Genomic DNA, 20,980 nt, shown 5'->3' on the forward strand with positions numbered 1-20,980 from the left:
AGATAGCGATTCAATTATGATACCACTATCATTCATTAAATAAGCTCTATTTTTTTCCCGATGAACTATTATTAATGTATTTATCATATACACATGTTCTGTTTTACTGAATGTTGTAATGGACTCAGTTTTACACCATTGACCTGTGTGCTCGTTTTTTGGCTCAGAACGTGCTGTTCTAATCAGACTAATGTTACAGAAGGTTTTAGTATCTTCATGGCAGTTTCCCACCATCCTTTTTGATTTCACGGCAGGGAGGGGCGGTCTTTCTCTCAAACTCAAGCCCAGTGAGCGAGCATGACTTTAAGAAGTTTGCTATGAGTGGTTTATCTGTCCTCTGCAATTTGGATGACACAGGGACTGGTGTCCGACTCCTGCTGAAGAAGTTTAAAAGGTTGTGGGAGGATCCACCTGCCAGGAGGTGGAAAGAAGAGAGGGCTCCGTTCAAACAGGAGTGATGTCCCAGTCAGTTGTGGGTCAACCAGAGCTAGTTTGGAGCTGTCTTACATCTGGACTGGATTATATGGAGCGATGCTGAGATCCCAGTAGAAAGAGGCTAAACGTGTATGCTGCTCCTCGAAATTTGAAGGAGAGATTGTGCCTGATCAATTAGCGGAGGTGCATTTACCCTGCCAGGGCACTGCAGGTGAGAGACGGTGAATGAGGGGTGGGATCGCCCAAGACCCCTGAAAGCGGTCACCAGAGAGCGTCAATTTCAAATATCAATCCTGGCCAAAGGAGGCAAGGATGACATTTCCTGCTTCATTAACCACTCCCCTCCCCACCACTCCTACCAAGTTTCAATTCTGCAGGAGACAAAGGCAGCCTTGTTCTGCTGAGGAGGAAGTGAGGGGTGTGTGGGGATGGGGAGAGGCCGGAAGAAGCTGATAGAAAACAGAAGCAACCTGTTTATGATGATATCAGGAGTGAGTATAGAATTTTAAATCTTCAAAATAGCCATTTACTTCTCATAAGTCAATAAATAAATAGAATTACATGTCCTGTATTTGAAATGAGGATAGAAAGTAGAAAATGTCTTGCTCACTCCAGTACTCTTGCCTGGGAAACCTCATGGACGGAGGAGCCTGGTAGGCTGCAGCCATGGGGTCGCGAAGAGTCAGACACGACTGAGCGACTTCACTTTCACTTTTCCCTTTCATGCACTGGAGAAGGAAATGGCAACCCACTCCAGTATTATTGCCTGGAGAATCCCAGAGACGAAGGAGCCTGGTGGGCTGCCGTCTATGGGGTCGCACAGAGTCGGACACGACTCAAGCGACTTAGCAGCAGCAGCATGCCAAGTTCCTTCAGTCGCGTCAGACTCTTTGCGACCCCACAGAACCCTCCTCTGTCCATGGGGTTTTCCAAGTAAGAATCCTGAAGTGGGTTGCCATTTCCTTCTCCAGAGGATCTTCCGGACCCAGGGATCAAACCCACATCTCTTGTCTTCTAGATACTTAGAGGCAGGATGTGGATAAGATGAAACTCAAGTTTGACAACTTCACTTTTCAGTTACTTTGTTAGCAATAGAGGCAGCTGAAACTACCAATTATTGAAACATGTCAGGCTCTCAGATTGGCACTTTACATCAATCATTTCATTCTTTGTTATATGCCAGGTGGAAGTCTAATCTTTTTAGGATCCAGCAAGAGACTTACTTATCTCCTATTTAGTCGATCTAGGAAGCTTAACAAGATTTATCAAGATGTTTTCTTGGCAGTTTCTGACGCTTCAGAGAAATTTAGGTCACTTGGATTTCAGTGTTAGAATTAATTCAAACGCTGACAGCAGCTGCTTCAGTATTCCAAATATACGATGTAAATGACAATGTAGGACAAGAATGAAAAAATGTAGACTGAATTCTGCATTGGCTTGGTTCACCAACATTTTTGTTTCACAGATTAGAAACTTTTTGATAGTAACAATCTGTCATTTCATCTTTTATGAGAATATAATAGAATGATTTTAGTGAGATGGTGTAATTTTTATTTGCATTCTAAAATGGGAAAAGTGAAAGTTACTCAGTCATGTCCAACTCTCCAAGCCAGAGTACTGGAGTGGGTAGCCTTTCCCTTCTCCAAGGGATCTTCCCAACTCAGGGATCGAACCCAGGTCTCCCACATTGCAGGCAGATTCGTTACCAACTGAGCTATCAGGGAAGCCCAACAGCATATGAAATACAACAATTTATGAAAAGTCCATACAAGGCCCTTCATTTTGAAAAAGTTCTGGTTTCTTTTTCTATCCACTTTCTTCCTTTTATCTCTATGTTTACCAGTGAGCTTATGTCATTTGTGGCTTCTAAGCTCCTGTTCCTTATGCTGTAAATCTTGTTAAAACCCAGGCTAGATGAGGCTAGTTGGTTGAACTACCAATGTGAATTCAGATATTCATTCAGAATAAATAAATTCAGAAATGTCAGAAACATACCCAAGTAGTGAACTTATCTTTGAATCTGCTATTCTATCTTTTGTTTATTTACGTGGCTGAATAAGTTGTTTATATGTGAAAGGAAGAGGGTAGAAGGTAAACTCTGTTTGAAGTTTCTGTTTTCTGGTAGGGACACTGATCATTTGTTAAACTGGATCTTAGCCTAGAAATGTCTCAGTGTATCTGGAAATTATGGTCACATTTGTGGATAATTTTAAGGGTGAATTAAGTTTTAAATATATAGTCCTAGGAAAGGCTAGAAAGAAAAGTGTATAGGTGACACTAAGACGTAAGCTTTTCTGGGACAAATTTCTGGATAAAAACATATAATAGAAAGTAACTCTAATGATTATAACTATTTTCAGACAGGTAAATATTACATCCTATTGCCTTCCTGTATTACAGATGGGAAGACAATTTGCCTCAGATTACTGGTCATAGCCCAAGCTCATTTCTGGTGGTAAAGCAGTGCATTATCCATTTTGGGTGATTTAGCTCCTAAAAAACTCAAAAGTAACAAAATAACAACATGTACTAGAGAGACATAAGATTTAAAAGATTTTAAAGAGCCTTGGCACATCATGTCTTAAGACAGCTCCATTTAAGCATACATTGTCGTTTAGTCGCTAAGTTGTGTCTGACTCTTTGCTAGCCCCATGGACTGTAGCCCACCAGGCTCCTCTGTCTGTGGGAAAGCATGCATCAGATTGTTATATTATGGTGTTTACAATGATTAAGTACAGAAAGGTCTTTTCTACATTTGAATACACTCTGGAAGATTAATCCTACACTTGCTGATTTTTCCAGTTGTAGCTATTAGACTCTCCTAAAGCCTTGACCTGGGTTTATTTTTTTCTTATTTTTTTACTCAGAAGTCTTAGAATCAAAATGGGGCCACATGTGGCAGTAGTGAAGTTGTATAATTTTTTTTTAATATCTCATGCTTTGGTCAATGCCATATCCTAGAATTTAATGAATAATAATCACAGGCAATATTTGTTAAAGGTGGTCGAGACAGGTGTAATTATATTCTGAGCCTTTTTCATGAATCATCTATCTTCCTATCTCTGCCAAGAAGACACATACACACACACATATATATACACACACACGTATATGTATTTTCACATACAAATAAGGCAGTTGAGGCTAAAAGAAGTTAAGAAATATATATAATGTTTTGAAAAGGAACTAGGATTTTAACAAAGGTCAGTCAGCCTGATTTTAAAAACCCTGCCCTTCTCACTATACCGGTAGTCTTACCATAGTAGTTTTCAGTGTCTTGTTGATTTTTTATGCTTCAAAAGCACAACTGGGAATTTTTTAAATGCTTAATTGTACTTTTAATATTATAACATTTGAACACATTTAGACAACCTGTCCTGGTACAGACAGTTATTAATCCTAAACTCAAATTCAAATAAAGCTCCAGAAACTTTCAAATAAAACTCCAGTGTCCTGGAACTCAAAGGGTTTGGTTCTGTTTCATAGCCTCTTTTATTTTCCAGTGTCCTTTCTGCAGGAGGGATTCTGGAAGCGGAGGATTCCTAAGGATGCAATACTGTCTGAGGAAGTCTGAAGAAGGTTCAGAGAAACAAATGATTTCTGTTGTCTTGTTCTTTTCTCTTGTCCTGCTAGCCTTTTCTACCTTGTTGGCCCAGGTTAACATTTAGGATTTTCATAACCAGAGTACAACCGGTGCTTTCAATATTGTTCAGGCATAGCTGATTGCAGGGAAATGGTTGCAAATGTATGTAGGCCCCAAAGCCTGAACACAGATATTTTAAGCGGTAATCAAGGCTCCTGTATGCCTTTTTCCTCTTTGCTCCTTCTTTTTCTTTTCCTTATAGCTCTCCTCGTTTCTTCCCTAATCAGTTTTTGTGTCTGCAGGAGCGTATTCCATTCTTCTAGGCCTTTGCTCTCAGGTCCTGTTATGTGACTTCAACTAGGCTATTAGTAATAGTGATAAAGATTTCCCTGTCAAGAGGGATTTGTCTTTTAATGAGACTCTTGAACTAAAATGCTTTTGAAATGCCAAAGAATGAATTTCAAGTTGCAGGAAGTTTGGGAGGTTAATTTGGGACATGAGTTCTTCTTGAGACCTGCTTCTATTTAGATAATTCATATTTCAAAAGTGGAGGTGTGTGTTCAATAAAGAAACTGAATTATCACAAGCCAGAATCTACTTTTTTTTTGGCTTCTCTGTTGGCTCAGATGGTAAAGAATCTGCCGGGAGACCCAGGTTTGATCCCTGGGTAGGGAAGATCCCCTGGAGATGGGAATGGCAACCCACTCCAGTATTCTTGCCTGAATAATTCCATGGACAGAGGAGTCTGGCGGGCTACAGTCCATGGGGTCACAAAGAGTCGGACACAACTGAAAGATTAACACACACACACACACACACACACAGAATCTACTATTATCACAGTTATAATTGGAACCACAGCTTCCTAGCCTTCATGTAAGCTGACACTATTCCATCATTTCACTTACGAAGGCCTCATATTCACACATTTATAGGATAATCAGGGCATTATACCCGTGAAGATGAAGAAGAGATTTTTTTTTTTAATGTAAAAATCTCCAAATTTTAATTAAGACAGTTACAGGAATTCCCTGGTGGTCCAGTTGTTAGGACTCCATGCTTTCTCTGCAGAGGGCCTGGGTTAGATCCCTGGTTGGGGAAATAAAATCCCACAAGCCTTTAATCATGGCCAAAAAATAAAGATACTGCTTTAAAAAAAAGGGCCATGATAGGTTTTTAAATTGAAGTGTGATTGATTTACAATATTGTGTTAGTTTTAGGTATATGGAAAATATATATTTTGGTAATTTTTTAAGATAATTTTCCATTATAGGTTATTACAAGATGCTGAATATAGTTCCCTGTACTATACAGTAAATTCTTGTTGCTTAAGAAAGATTTTTAAAAGTTTGTGCAATTTTTTTGATAAAATTAATTTTCCTTCTTATAATGCCTATCCATGATTTCAATTTTAGAAGTATTGAATTCATCAGTATATGATTTGTTATGTAGGAGGTAACATTGCCAGTTGCTGAAATTCTATTCCTTTCAGACATTTCAGAATTTGCTCTCACTCTTCTAATCTACTTATAAGTCAGGTAATCTCTGCCAGATGTGCTGTTTCTGCATTGTCTGAGATTTCCTTTATAGAATTTGTGTGCCACTTCTCACTGATCATAACTGTTGTTCTAAATAACAAGCAATGTTCCCACAGGGAAGAAAGAGGGGGGATTTTCAGAACCTGCATCTCGTGTAGTCCGATCAAAGTTTTGTAATTTTAGATGCGATGGTGTGGGACAAATGCCTTTGCATCATTGGTTATTGGAGCAGGAAAGGTATCCAATGATACAAATCCTCTTTAGGATTTGGACAGATTATTGTCATTATCCTAGTTCTCTTTTTGTTTCTTTGAACATTTCCCTACGCTGTTTTGTGCTCACTTTCGTTACCTACCTTTATGCTCCCCGCATTTCTCTCTCTTTTTTAATCCTCTGGTCTGGTTTGCTATTAATAACAAAAGTGCCCATGTAATATTATATCAGTTTTTGTTTGTGTAGAGTTATCATGGCCAGAATAGTTACCACTGACTGAATACCAGAGACATGCCACACACTTCGTGTATTTATTTCCTAATCTTTAATACAACCCTACAATTATTCTTGTTTTACAAAGAGGTTATAATATGTCATACTCTATCAGCTTCATCATTGTGTGATATCAGAAATTTACATGTGCAGTTCTAAGACAAACTGATTTGGCAGGGTTCTACAAAAAATAAGCTACAGTAGAAGTAAGAAAAAAAGATTTCTGTTTGGATATGATGTGTCAAAATTGCCCAGGCTTCGGAGTCTGATAAACCTCGGTTCCAGTCTTAGAATGACGGTTATTAACTGTGTGATCTTGGACAAATCAGCTCATTTTCTTTTATAGCTACTGTCCTTTATTTTGACAGACGTGTCTTATTATGAGAAGGCAAAGAAATCCATGTCATTTTTATCTATTCTTATTCTTATCTATTCAGAACGAAATTTTTATATCAGCCTGTTTGTTATTCCTTAGTTTATATCAGTTAATAGTGTAACAATACCTGCTTGATGGAGTTTTATGAGGATTAACAATAGAATACATATAAAGTCCTGGGTGTTCATTGGTAGGGCTGATGTTGAAGCTGAAACTCCAATACTTTGGCCACCTGATGCGAAGAGCTGACTCATTTGAAAAGACCCTGATGCTGGGAAAGATTAAGGGCAGGAGAAGAAGGGGACCACAGAGGATGAGATTGTTGGATGGCATCACCAACTCAGTGGACATGGGTTTGAGTGGACTCCGGGAGTTGGTGATGGACAAGGAAGCCTGGTGTGCCGCGGTTCATGGAGTCGCAAAGATTCGGACACGACTGAGTGACTGAACTGAACTGAACTAATATATAAAGTGCACGTAGATGGTACTTAGAAAACAACGACTTTTTTCCCCTCCTAATTCTGTCCTGATTTTTCATTTTCCTCAAAGTGCTGTGAAAGGAAGATGAGAGATTTTTACAAACCCCTGTGATTGGGGGAAGTCTTATAGCATAGTGACTAAGAGTACACTTTGGTACACACCATCACCCCACAAAATTAGAAAGTAAATTCCATGAGGATGGGGGATTTTGTCAGTCTGATTTACTGAGGTATCCCTAAAAGTTTAAAGAGTGTCTGACACATAAGAGGTACTAAGCAAACATATGGAATGATGAATAATTGGGTTAATATCTTGGCTCCATCATTGACTTGGTTTGTATTTGGTATAAACTGAGGCAGAAGAAGGTGAAATGATTTATCCAAGGTCAGACAGCCTCAGTTTCTTCATCTGTAAGATAGTGATAATAATAGTATTTTTATTGAACTATCATTGGCATATAACATTAAATTGGTTTCAGGTTTTCACAGTGTAATGATTTGATTCATGCATATATTGATAAAGATGACCACCATCATTCTAGTTGACATCCATCACCGAACATGGTTACACATTATTTTCTTGTGATCAGAACTTTTAAAGTCTACCCTCTTATCAACTTTTAAATGTACAATATATTATTATTTAGTCACTGTGAAGTTCATTACATCATCACAGCTTATTTTATAACTGGAAATAACTTCACTTCACAGGGTTTATTAGAAGTAAATGCATATAAATTTGAATGAGTTTAAAAACAGCATTTGGCACATAGTAAGACTACCATAAATGAAGCTCTAAATTGAAAGGCACTGGGGCTCAGAAATTAATGGGTACCATTAAAATCCTGCCAAGTACAAGCTGAGATAGAAAAATAGAAACGGAAATTCAAAGGTAGGGTAGAATCTCTATTATTTAAAGAATATATTAACTGCTCCCTCAAACATCTTCCTGAGCTCTGCAGTGAGCAGTTTCCACCCTCTTCCACAGTGTGATCCAGCTCCATGTGCTGTGGCAACGTGGCCCTTGTGGGAAACACATCACAGGGAGAAAGAGTGACCTTCTTCTACAAGGGGAAAGGGGAAACCAGCATTTATTGTAAGGCGAATTTGCAGCCAAAGTCTTAGCTATTCTCATCACTGAAAAAATCTCATTTCTTCCTCACTGCCCATCTCTTTGGTGGCTCAGACGGTAAAGAATCTGCCTGCAATGTGGGAGACCTGGGTTCAATCCCTGGGTTGGGAAGATCCCCTGGAGGAGGGCATGGCAACCCACTCCAGTATTCTTGCCTGGAGAATCCTCATGGACAGAGGAGCCTGGTGGGCTATAGTCCATGAGGTCGCAAAGAGTCGGACATGACTGAGCGACTAAAGCAGCAGCAGCAGTCAATCTCTGAGTCATTATTCTGTTCATGTCACACAAGAGGAGACAGAAATCCAGAGTAACTTGATCGTAGTCACCCAAGTCTATGTGGCTGCAGGCTACAAACACATTTAGGATACACCCTTATTGGCTGTAGCTTGGTTCCCCCAAGCCGCTTTGCTGTAGAACAAACACAAATCTCTCATCTTCCGAAGCATGGTGACTAACAGCAAAATGGTGTTTCCCTCCTCTGAGAAAGAGAAAGATTTTCTACCCCGTCCCAGGAGAAATATATTATCTTTTCTAAGACATATAAAAGACTTTGGATCAATAATGATACATCAAAACTCAAATCTCTGGTTCATACTGTTGTTCTCCCCCCCCCCACACTTCATAAGCATTTCTGCACTGTCATAATGAATAAATAAAAGTGAAAGTGTTAATCACTCAGTCATATCTGACTCTTCAGGATCACATGAACATAGCCTGCCAGGTTTCTCTGTCCATGGAATTCTCCAGGCAAGAACACTGGAGTGGGTAGCCGTTCTCTTCTCCAGGGGCTCTCTCCAACAAAGGGATCAAACCTGGGTCTCCTGCATTGCAGGCAGATTCTTCACCATCTGAGCCATTAGGGAAGCCCCATGAAGAAATAGCAGGTTTGAAATGATCAGGAGTGCTATTGACACCTCTTACACAATAAAGAAGAGGTGAAGAATTTGACTGCAATTTTTGAAGAAGCTACCATTGCTTACTTCATCTCAGCAAAGTTGTATCTCAAGCCATTAGAAGATGCCCAGAAATAGAACAGACCTTAAACGCACAATGAAATTTTCCACTGAATCTTGTTAATCAGTGATTTCTTCAGCAGAAAAAAGTCACTGTATAATAAAGGATTTCTCCCTAAGTATAAAAAGAAAACTATTAATATTAGTTGCTTTGTGAATAACTGTCACAGCATAATTTAATTTTCTAAGAAATTATTGAGAGTTGTCCTAATTCCAGATAATATAAAGTGTGACAACCTTTGTAACTTTAAGGATATTAATTGCAAGCCAAATGATAAAGCTATTTTAACTCATTCACAAGTTGTTTCACAGAAAAACATTTGGCTGTCAATATGTAAACTCTAAGCTTCTGTTTGTCTTCTAAGTTGATAAATATGCTTATCACGACTGCTTCATCCATTTCTCTCTTGTTTGACCAGAACTCTTAAGTTTATTTATTAAGGCATGTTTGAGTATAACAAATGAATTTCAGGTGTGGTCTGTGTCTTTATTTCTCCTGTTGGAAATTTCACAGAGCTATGACTCACTGTGTTTTTTGATATCTCATTGTGCTTTATTAATAGATGTTTCAAAGCAGAAACTTTCTCAAAAAGTATAGATTAAAGAGCAGCATGTAGATGACTGACCAATGTATATCACTATGTCTTCACAAAAAAGATCAAAAATTAATTTTCAAAGTTTTGTCAATAGGCAAAGATTTGAATTTTGTTTATAAAATTTGCTCATGAATTAAACTTATATTGTAAATTAGTCAAGGGGAAGGAATGTATGCTAGCATACATTATTTTTCAAATGCAAGAGCACTGTTCTTCCAGTAAAGTGAGAAACATGACCATTTGCTCTTATCTCATTCCCCCAGAAAAACTTTTATTTATGGAATTTACTTAATCTTACTTATTATGAAAATTTAGAATCTTTATTTTGATAATTATGCTATAGAATTTAAATATTGTATAGCACAATATTTAGTTTATTTGGAGATGGTATTCATTTCATAAATGGTTTAGTATTTCAAATCAAGAAAACCTGTTAATGAAGATACATTTCACAGCAATTTATCAATTACTTTTAGTTACATGGTAAAACACCACTGGGATATAATGTTGTGTTCTTCCATGATCTTTATGATATGTTTAGAAAGCACAGTTGCTTGATTTATTGTCAACCAAAAGATGCTGGTGGTAAATATCAAGTTATTTTCAGAAGATGAGTTGTTTAGCTGTATGCCAGCACCATATCAAGAAGAGAATATGGGAAGTGCTCAAGTAGTCTAAATTTCTCCAGATTATGTAGATAGGCTTAACTTCTTGATTGTGAAGTAATTTGTGGAATGGAAAATGACTAAGTTCCAGTCTCGTGTCCTTAGGAACCTAGCAGTATTGAAGAGTACTGTGTCATTCACACAAATAATACAGCAATGATATAGTTATAATACAGTATTTTACTAAAATAAAATAGTAATAATATAATATTCTAATATCAAACTTCTTTTGAATATTCACAGTGTGAGGAGAGCTCAGTGTGTGGGGAAATCATATTCAGTAGGGCAATGATGAAAGATTCTTGACCTCGTCACTGAAGGACTTCAAAAGGCTGCATCATGGGATAGTTGTACAATTTGCAGGGAATGGAGGAATAAGCCAGAGCCTGGGAAATAAGAGGAAATGTGATGATATCAGTTAAAGAGAAACAACTAAAGCAAGCAGAGAATTTGGGAGAGCATATGAATAGGAAATGAAATGAGGTGGGGAGAAGCTGGAAAAGAGGCTAGGGGTTACTTTACGAAAGGACTTAAATGTCAGGCAAAAGGAATTGATGTATTTTTGTAGATAATAACAAGGCTTTGAAAAATTTTGTATAGAAAGATTGATGCAGTAAGAAATGTGCATGTGGAACTTGTTCTGTATCAATGTATAGAGTAGCAGTAAATACTGGAGGTTGGAGAACTATTTTAGCAGCCTGTTGCAGGAGTCCTGGCTTGCAGTAAGGAGGACTGGAGCTATATGACTGGCACTGGGAGAAGAAAGGAGAAATATATCTTAGTAGCAGGAAGGTACTTTAGAGTACCTGTGTCTTGATGACTAGTTTGAATGTGTGGGACGAGGAATTAGAGCACTTGGTAATAATTTTAAGATTCAAGGCTGAATTATAGTGGAAGAATGGTTCTGCTACTATTAGATACCATAAAGTCAGGAGAGAAGTATTAACAGGGTAGTTAGGTATCATGAAGGTTACCTAACTGATTGATTTTGGTTATTGTGTGTGTGTTTTGGAAGGCTGTAGATAATGTCACAGAAGTTTATTTCTTGGTCGCACTCCATGTCCAAGACAGACGAGAGGGAATCTTTTTCTCCGTGAAGCCACTCAGAGTCCCAGCTAGAGGGACACCTCATCAGATTTTTTAACATACTGTGTCAGCCTAGATGTGATGCACATCATTTCTGCTAATATTTCATTGTCCAGAACGAGCCTCATGGCACCACCCAAATATGAGGGGGTTGAGAACTACACACCCTTGTATGCTCAGGAAGAAGAGGATGTTGGTGAGCACTAACAGTATCTATTACACACGCAGTGAATGTAAGGAAGATGGATTTTTCCATCCCTGTGGGTTATGTATGTGTAAAAGGTAGGATAATGGGTAGAAAAAGAATACTTTCTCCTACTGTATATGAAAAGCTCTCCCTGCACTCAGCCAAAGGAGCTTTAGACTCACAGGCATTTCTACTCTTAACCAAAAGGTATTCTTTCATTTCAGCATAATATTACCAGGTAATGATATTCAAGATTGACTGGTTTGACCAAACCAGTCAGTCCTAAAGGAAATCAACCCTGAATATTCATTGGAAGGACTGCTGCTGGAGCTAAAGCTCCAATACTTTGGATACCTGACACAAAGAACCAACTCATTGGAAAAGAAAGACTCCGATGCTGGGAAATATTGAGGGCAGGAGGAGAAGGGGGTGGCAGAGGATGAGATGGTTAGATAGCATCACTGACTCAATGGACATGAATTTCAGCAAACTTCAGGAGGTAGTGGAGGACAGAGGAGCTTAGTATGCTATAGTCCATGGGGTCTCTAAGAGTTGGACACGACTTAGTGACTGAACAACAATGAGATTCAGTCTTCAGAGGAATAAGAGGCTTATTGCAGAATGTTCTCTCACAATGCTCAAGAGAATTTCTGGAAGTTTTAGATGCTATATTAATAAATAAATTCTTTGTTCTGGGTCAGTATTGCAACAGGGAACATAGAATCATTTGTATTTCTAAATCTTCAATAAAATTTAATTTGTAGCATGTACATAAGTATTTGGAAGGCTACTCAATAGCACCTATGATTTCATGTACCACAGGCACAATAAGAAGAGTTGGAATAAGCTTAGTCACCAATATTTACTGTTGATATCACCAGTTACATAAATAAAGAAAAACTAATTATTTCCACAGGGTAATTATGAGAGGCCAGGGCAAGTATTTGTTAGGTTTCATGGCATAAAGCATTCCCAACCTTTATATATTTAGATTTCTATTGGTCTATGAATACCAATGAGGGAAAGGATGCTGCATGTGTTCAGATGTTTCACTTTCTTAATAAATATAATGAGTAAACTTTAGAATAACATCAACTATTTATATGTATTGTATCAATGTAATGAACTCTTTCCTTCTCGAAAGTCTCCTGGTTGGAGTAAGTGACATAGTAACCTTAACTCTATTCTATTCCTTAGCACCAGAAGTTGTTGGGTTACTATACATTAATTCTTCTTGCCTTATACCTGGGAATTGTGTACTGCTATATACAATGTCCTTGAATATTATATGAGCTCATTAAAGTGTCATTAACTCTTGAAAAATAGATTGGGGAGTTGATATAGATGGGAGATGCAATGCTGTTATTTAACGTAGACTATTATGGGAAAATTTTTAACTGAGTAAGTTTAAGAGATCAATTTATTTGTACCTTGAATGTGTGCTAAGTTGCTTCAGTGGTGTCCAACTCTTTGAGACCCTATGGACCATAGCCTGCCAAGCTCCTCTGTCCATAGGATTCTCAAAATGTTGAGCTTATATCCACTTTGAAAGGGGGCTAATAGTTGAATATCACAAATAGAATTTAATCACTTATTTATTTCTGTATGCAATTCATGATATAAAATCACTATAACTAACATCTCTTTTCTCTATACCCTCCCCTCCAAGAAAAAACCAACCAACCAACCAACAATAACAAACTCTAAAGATGATAATCTAAGGTAAATTTTATGAGGAGCAATTTTAATGTAGCAATTAAGTCAATGAGCGGGATTCTCACTATGATTGAAATGCTTCTTTTTTTTTTTCTTTTTAGTTTTTGTAAATAAAAGCTGAGCCCTGAGCAATGCATAATGCAGCATAATAGCCATTGATATGAGTTAATGATACGTTCAAAATTATGGAACTCACAGTCAGGGAAAAGTAGATACACTGTAGAAATTTGACTTAGAGCAAAATATTTCATTTCATTTCTAGTACTGCAGGTTCCTTCAAAAAAAAAAGGAGGGGGGCATCACACACTTGGAACTTCTGCCAGAAAAGTCCAATTAATTAAACAAAGAAAATAAGTTGCTATACAGTACATAATTTCCAGAAGTCTATAGTCTTTTAAATGAAGACAGAACTAATAGGAACACATATTGATTTTGCAGTACTCTGTATAAAAATGTGACTAAGATTTGCTGAAAGCCCCTTAAACAGAATAAAAGGCATATACATTTAATATAAGCTCACTGATAATAGCAGACAATAAAACTCTCAGGGACATTGTTCTTTTTTTTTTTTTTCTGTCTTATTTATTTATTTTTAAACTTTTAATTTTGTTTTGAGGTATAGCTGATTAACAATGTTGTGATAGTTTCAGGTGAAGACCGAAGGGACTGAGTCATGCACATATATGTATCCATTCTCCTCCAAACTCCCCTCCCATCCAGGCTACCACATAATATTGAGCAGAGTTCCATGTGCTATACAGTAGGTCCTTGTTAGTTATTCATCTTAAATATGGCAGTGTGTACAGAGACATTCCTTTTTAAATTTTGAAGTAACCTCTTAGTACCAGTAAGTACAACAAAAAGCAGAATTTAAAAAAAGTATTTTGACTGAGTCAGGAGAAGGCTTTAATTTATTTTGTAAGTAAACGCTTCATACCAGCAAATGCAACAAAAAACAGAATTAAAGAAATATTTTGACTGAGTCAGGAGCAGCCTTTTATTTTTTTAACAGCATTTTATCTCATTTCAGAAACCTAATGCAAAAAAGGATTGCTGAACAAGGTTACTTACAATTACTAGTTTTCTAATGTTTATAATCATAACTTTATTTTTAGCTCTCTACAATTTATCAAGTTTCCAACAACCATTTTCTCCTCTTTTCTCAAACTCAGGTCCTAAAGATACAGGCAAAAGAAACAGCTTTTAAAAAGTTTTTTAAAAATAAACACTACAGCAAGAATATTTCATTTTTAAAGACACTGCCTTTTTATTATGGGATCTTAATCAGTATTAATTTAAGCAATTCTTAACATGGCATTTTATATGCATTAGCAACAAACATGGGATGCAGAGATTCATACATTCACTCTAGTAATGGAAGAGGTACTGTTAAATAACAAAGGAAATCACTGGAGTAGTTATATAATACATTAAAGCAATAAGAGCTGTAGAGGTGCACTGACTCTAAATGGGTAAGTAACTCAGTGGTTCTCTCCTTAAGATCTCAACTTTTTTCCTCTTACCATATGTATTGGATCCCACCTTCGTAGATGAGAAAATGGTGCCAAGTTTGTTGCCAGATGGAGCTAAAAAGTTTACCAGCCGTTGAGTCGCACAAGTAGCAGTGCCGCACTTCCGCTTTTCCATCTGATGACTGGTGACATTGAACAAATACGAAAGGTTAGAAACTTAGCGTCAGGATTGGATACAACTATCTCTGTGACATCAAATACCTCACGTTGATGAAAATTAAAGGAAACGTCTTCACATCAGTAACTCAGTGTTTTGGTTTGCAAAATACTTGGATGATTTAATTGAGTTTCTGGACACCTTGAAGATGCAGCTTAGAAATCATATAGCAAACCCTCCGTTATAGTTAATGTTGAATTTCCCAGTGTAATCTTTTTCTTTAGAAATTCAGAATATATTCCAGATAATTATAAAAATATTTTTGTCTCATATTCTTTTAAATATTGGTTAATCTATTTCCCTCACAGCTCAGTTGGTAAAGAATCTGCCTGCAATGCAGGAGACCTGCGTTTGATCCCTGGGTTGGGAAGATCCCCTGGAGAAGGAAAGGGCAACCCACTCCAGTATTCTTGCCTGGAGAATCCCATGGACAGAGGAGTCTGGCAGGCTACAAGTCCATGGGGTCTCAAGAGTTGGACACAACTTAGTGACTAAACCACCACCACCAATCTATTTCCCAAATTTTTAAAAAAGTTCCTGAATTGCAAATTATATATGTAATCTGGAATATGTGAATTTAAATATATATATATATTCATTTCTCATACCTTTCAAACAAGAATTAAGCAGTGTTAGTTAATTTTTGTTAAGTTTCCTGATTTCAATGAATTGACAGTGTTGAGAAATGTCAGATATTATTTCAAGGGAATAAAATTTATCACCTATTCAGGCACTCTAACTACTGTAGTGTGGGAATTCTATTACTATTAGCATAAATACATGAAGATTAATATGTTCCTGCTATGTACAATGTTCCTATATTTTCAACAATTTTAATGATAGGTTAAATGTTAAAACCAAAAGGCTTTTTGTGCCAATGGTATTAATATTCATCATGTTCCTTCAGCCACCTGGAAAAATTACATAATAATAATATTATGGATAATTCATAAATGATAACAGTAAAAATTCATTTGAATCTTAACTTCTTAGTATTTATTTACATCAATCCTATATTTTTGCACCATCTTTTGTTTTAGTGTACTGGAAATAGACACAATGATTGCTTTTTTGCTGATTATTAGGAGTTCTAGGGAAATTTCAGCTCCTGTAAAAACCAAAATCTTGGTTAAACTTTGATTAAGTGTAAAGTGGGAGAGAGATACTGGTAGGAGGCTAAAAACTCAATGTCCAGAAGCCCGTGTATATACATAATTTGAAGCAATATGCAATGGCTTTTATCTCAATGTGTTTATTTTGTGTGGGAAGTACTTCATTGTCTATATCTTTGTATAGAGATAGCCTAAGAGTAAATATTTTAAAAACTCATGTGAAACTTTATGGTTTATACTCTCAGATATTCTCCACAGAAAACTTTTCTTACAGAATTACATGAATTGAGTATCTGTTGAGCGTGAGTTTATGCTGACAAACCAATTACTCAGGCAAAGGAAACACACCTAGAAGCTTAATTTGTGTATGTTAGTCGCTCAGTCGTGTCCAACTCTTTGCAACCCCATGGGTTGTAGCCCACTAGGCTCCTCTGTCCATGGAATCTCCAGGCAAGAATACCGGAGTGTGTTGCCATTCCCTTCTCCAGGGGATATTCCTGACCCAGGGATTGAACCCAGGTCTCTTACATTGCAGGAAGATTCTTTATCGACTGAGCCACGAGGAAAGCCCACAGAAGCCTAATTACCTGGCTTATATATCAGTCTTATTCATATTATCTGTTTAACTCTTTCTTTTCATGTGTGGTAAGCATGGCCAATGTGCATTTTCAAAGAATGGTTTAATGCTCCTATAAAGATTGAACCAGCAATTCATCTACTGAACATTCAATTCTAACAGGTGATAAACTTTTCCTGAAAAACAGTAGTAATCAGAATTTGACCCAAACACTTCAAACTAATAAATTTAAAGTAATAAAAGAAATGTGGGTCAAATTGAGAAGGTGCAAAAGGATTTCTTTTCCAGGATATATTTGGTGAATGCCTTGAACAGAATGTGAAATACTCTTTGTGCTCAGTGATAATTGGTGAATGTTTGATAATTGGTCTCAAGACCTGTAATAGAATTTAAAATTATTCTAACTAAAATATTATTTAATTTGAGTTAGCTAGGAGGGTCATGATTCTACTTTAAAAAAATACAAAGAACTTTCATGTTTTTTAGTTTCATACTTGTGAAACTGCTTTCCCAAACAGGAATTTTTATGTAATTATGATAGTCAGGATATACCCCAAATTATCATTAAGATGGAGAAAGTTGACTGAGTTGGTTAGTGAAAGGCCCAACACCCCAACTTTTAAGTATTTTCCCTCATTGACTACCAGCAGACATGGCCTACCAGCCTACTCACCAGCTAATAACAAACACTAGTTTAAAGCTATGACCATTCACACACACAGAAATTCTTGGCTTTAAGAGAACTTATTATAGGATATTGACTATAGCTCCCTGTGCTATACAGTAGGACTTTGTTGTTTATCTATTTTATGTATAGTAGTGTGTATCTGCTATTCTCAAACCAGTTTATCCCTCACCCACAATATAAGATTGTTTTCTATGTCTAGATCTGTTTCTGTTTCATAAATAAGTTCAATATCCTGTAATAAACCATAATGGAAAAGAACACAAAAAAGAAAAGAATATATAGAGAGAATACACATATATGTATATATGTATATATATAACTGAATCACTTTGCTATACATGAAAAACTAGCACAACAGTGTAAATCAACTATACTTCAATAAGAAGAGAATATAAACAGTGATAATTATAGGGCAAATTGTGACTCTTAAATTGTCTCTCTTTAAAAACATCTCAGTTTCAGGGGCTTTTGAAACAGTGTTTAAATGGGTCCTTTATCCCAGCTCTTAATAGTTGTCTGTGAAGGTGTGTGAGTTTCTAAAGGGAGCGTTCAGTGACTCTAGCTTGAAACTCATGTAATTATACTTTTGGTCACTCTCTTACTATCTGCCAGGCAGATGCCACTGAGCCTTATTTGCTACTGAGTCTTAAAAAGTTGGTGGGCAAGCGTGGGATCCTGCTGCCTCACTCATGAGTGTCAAGTAACATAACCATGTTTTGGTATGGCTTGTAAGGTCTGCCACGTCTTAATCCCATCCCATGCAGGTATAAGAGTTGAAAAAGATCTCAGATGAGATGACTGATTTTTGTGAAAAAACAATATTGAAGAATAAATCTTCATCAGCTTTATTTTTTAAAGGTGTTCAAAGTTTGAGATATTTTCTACATAGGCTTTCTCAGCTTTTTATGAGCTTCATAGAATAGTACATGGTTGAATGGCTCAGGATGTTAAATTCTTCCTCTCTCCTCAAAAAACTGACCAAATATACTGATTCCAGGAAATTCAATTTCCTGAAAAGTAATTGATGAATGTTTTATAAATATTTCTAATAATTCAAAAAGATTGTGAGACCAAAATGAAAATATATTCGTTAATAAATAATATTTGTGTTATTCTGTTTGTCAGTGAAATTCACTTCATAATAAATGAATTTCCTTAAAAACATACTGGGTAAAGATAGTTAGCAGATGAATATATCTAATGAAAGAAAAGATCAAGATATAGACAGAAATACTACCTAATATCACTAAATTTCTGTCATTGTTCAAATATTCTGCTAGTTTACCAGAAACTTCATGGCAGGTTTAAAGTTGTTTTTATCCAGGAGAAAACCAATTGAACATTACAGTCAGTTCTGAGAAGAATGTCCTGTAAACTAGGTAAGCCTTGAAATTAAAGGGAAAAAAAATCTACTTGTACTATCTATTACACGTAGGTGCTTTAGAAACCTTTATGTATTAGCAAAGGACCTCCACCTCGACAAAACACACCCAGAAGGAAAACAGACAAAATGCTGATAATTCTATGAGAAGAGTTATAATATGACTTAAAGCAAGATTTTTCATGAGTAAACTTATTCTCCTTGGTCTTCAAGAGAGTATAAATTCAGTTTTATAAAACCGTATGGAGTCAAAACCAATTTAGACACAAGCAAATCTTCATATTATTTATGACATATGCATGAATTTGGACTTAAGACTTTTTTTATATAGCATTTTAAAATTAATTTATTTTTTATTGGAGGATAATTGCCTTACAGAATTTTGCTGTTTTCTGTCAAAGCTCAACATGAATCAGCCTAAAGGGGTGGGATAGGGAGGAAGATGGGAGGGAGTTTCAAAAGGGAGGGGATATATGTATAAACCTATGGACTTAAGACTCTTAATATTAAAATGGATAATAACAGTTTTAAAGGCTTTCCAGTTGAAAGTTGTAAATACTGCAAACATTTTCACCCTTCACAGTTTTTAAAATTCCTTAAAATTACCATTCAATTAAAATGACACTTTTCAAAATAAGCTTTTTTTAAAAAAATCCTATGCACATGCTATTTATTGAAAACATTTTCAAGAAATATTAATTTATATTTAGAGCATCTTGGAATTAGTCTCAGGAAGAATAATATTTTAATTATAATTCTGTTTCATTAACAGAGCAGTTAGCAATATAGAAAGAATCCCCTAAGGACTAATGGCTTTTTAACTGGATCTTCTCAATTTAACTTCTTAGCAGATCTAATCTGCCACTTGATTATTTCCTACTTAGATTTCCAGAAAGAGATGTGAAAGTTCAGGATATTGCCAGAGCTAAGAAAAATAAGTCTATATAAGTACACAGCAAAATTCCACCTTATATAAAATATATACTTTGAGTTTCTCCTAGTTGGCTTGAGAATCAGATTAGTATAGTAGAAGTTACTACCTTTTGGGTTTTCTTGCTTCATGCTCTGGTTCTGCTCCTTTAAGTTCCAATAGCATATTTCTTGACAAAGCTGAAGCTATCCATTCCTGTCTGTCAGAAATTTCATCAGAGAGATTTATCAGACTAACTTTATTCTTTAAAGAACATAGAATTCAAGAAACAGTGGAAGAGCTTAATGTACTGTTCTTAAATATGACTTAGAAATCTAATGGCAGAAGGGCCGTTAATTACATAGCAGTATTTGATTACAATTTTTTCATACTTTCAGAGAAACTAGGATTTTCAAGTTACTAACCTTTCAGTGGCTTTACCACCACCTTCCAGATGGTTTAACGCAACAAAGAGCACAATCAGAACCACTGGCAGCTTCAAAATGCCCATCGCTTCTCAAATTTTCTGAAAAGAATAATTTAGCTCTGAAATCAAGAAATCTATTGTAGCTTTGTTTAATGACATATTAAACTAGAGCCTACTTTAAAAAATCTTTTAAAAATTTCCAAGGATCATAATTTTATTGATACGGTTCAGACTGTTCATGTAATTTTCAAAATTTTCCTTTACCCAGTTTCCTTCTAAAAACAATCTAGAAAATTGATATCAGTATACATTATCTCTTTAGTCTTCCTTTGAAATAAGCCATAAATTTAATCCCAAATTTGTTCTAATGCTAAATAAATAGTAGTATCCTAGACACAGAAAATTCCTTACCTTTTAGTGTCTCAGTGTTAGCAATATCAGAAAATGCTTTTGTTAGCAAGGAAGCCTCACGAAAAACCTCAAGTTGCATCCACTGGAGCATTTACCCCCAACCTGGTAGCCAGTAGTTCAGCTCATATATACCCTTCACACCTTTTCTAGCTCTGACATCAGACAGTTCAGAGAGACTCTGTCATTAATTTCCATCCCTACAAAGAGAAAGAGCCTTACAGATAGGAATAGCAGGTGGGTCATTATTATATTAACACATCAGTGAATGTTAACCTAGGAGATACAAAGTATCTTGGCAGAGTTAATGGTGTGTCACACACAACAGAAGTTTGAATTTGCCATCTTTGTAAAATACCAGAGTGAATTTTCAAGGATTAAAGAGAAGTTTCTAGTAGTGTGTGTGGCATGTTCAGTCGTGTTCGACTCTGCAACCCCATGGACTGTAGCCCACCAGGCTTCTCTTCCGTGCAATTTTCCAGGCAAGAATCCTGGA

At 36.3% G+C, this 20,980-nt stretch overlaps 2 protein-coding genes across 2 annotated transcripts in view; one reads left to right on the forward strand and one right to left on the reverse strand.

The window, feature by feature from the left end:
• Positions 1-415: 415 nt before the first annotated feature.
• Positions 416-20,980, forward strand: part of SLCO1A2 (solute carrier organic anion transporter family member 1A2) — a 107,288-nt gene continuing 86,723 nt past the window's right edge. The window contains exon 1 of the mRNA XM_081592266.1: positions 416-646. The gene's annotated coding sequence lies outside the window, so the exon portion shown is untranslated. The remainder of the gene's footprint in view (positions 647-20,980) is intronic.
• On the reverse strand, positions 14,757-20,160 carry IAPP (islet amyloid polypeptide). Its single transcript, XM_081588289.1, has 2 exons — positions 20,075-20,160; positions 14,757-14,946 (listed from the first exon to the last, which is right to left on the reverse strand). Exons 1-2 carry the CDS (start codon positions 20,158-20,160, stop codon positions 14,757-14,759), a joined length of 276 nt encoding a protein of 91 aa, XP_081444415.1.

The sequence above is a fragment of the Giraffa tippelskirchi genome, chromosome 4 (assembly GCF_054371585.1).
Source record: "Giraffa tippelskirchi isolate mGirTip1 chromosome 4, T2T-mGirTip1v1.2.pri, whole genome shotgun sequence".
Taxonomy (NCBI): Eukaryota; Metazoa; Chordata; class Mammalia; order Artiodactyla; family Giraffidae; genus Giraffa; species Giraffa tippelskirchi.

Coding starts and splice junctions, on each gene's coding strand:
- IAPP (XM_081588289.1), bottom strand. CDS start 20,160: ATGGGCATTTTGAAGCTGCCAGTGGTTCTGATTGTGCTCTTTGTTGCG. Junction 14,947..20,074: donor GGTGGTAAAGCCACTGAAAG/GTTAGTAACTTG, acceptor CAATGTCACCAG/TCATCAGATGGAAAAGCGGA.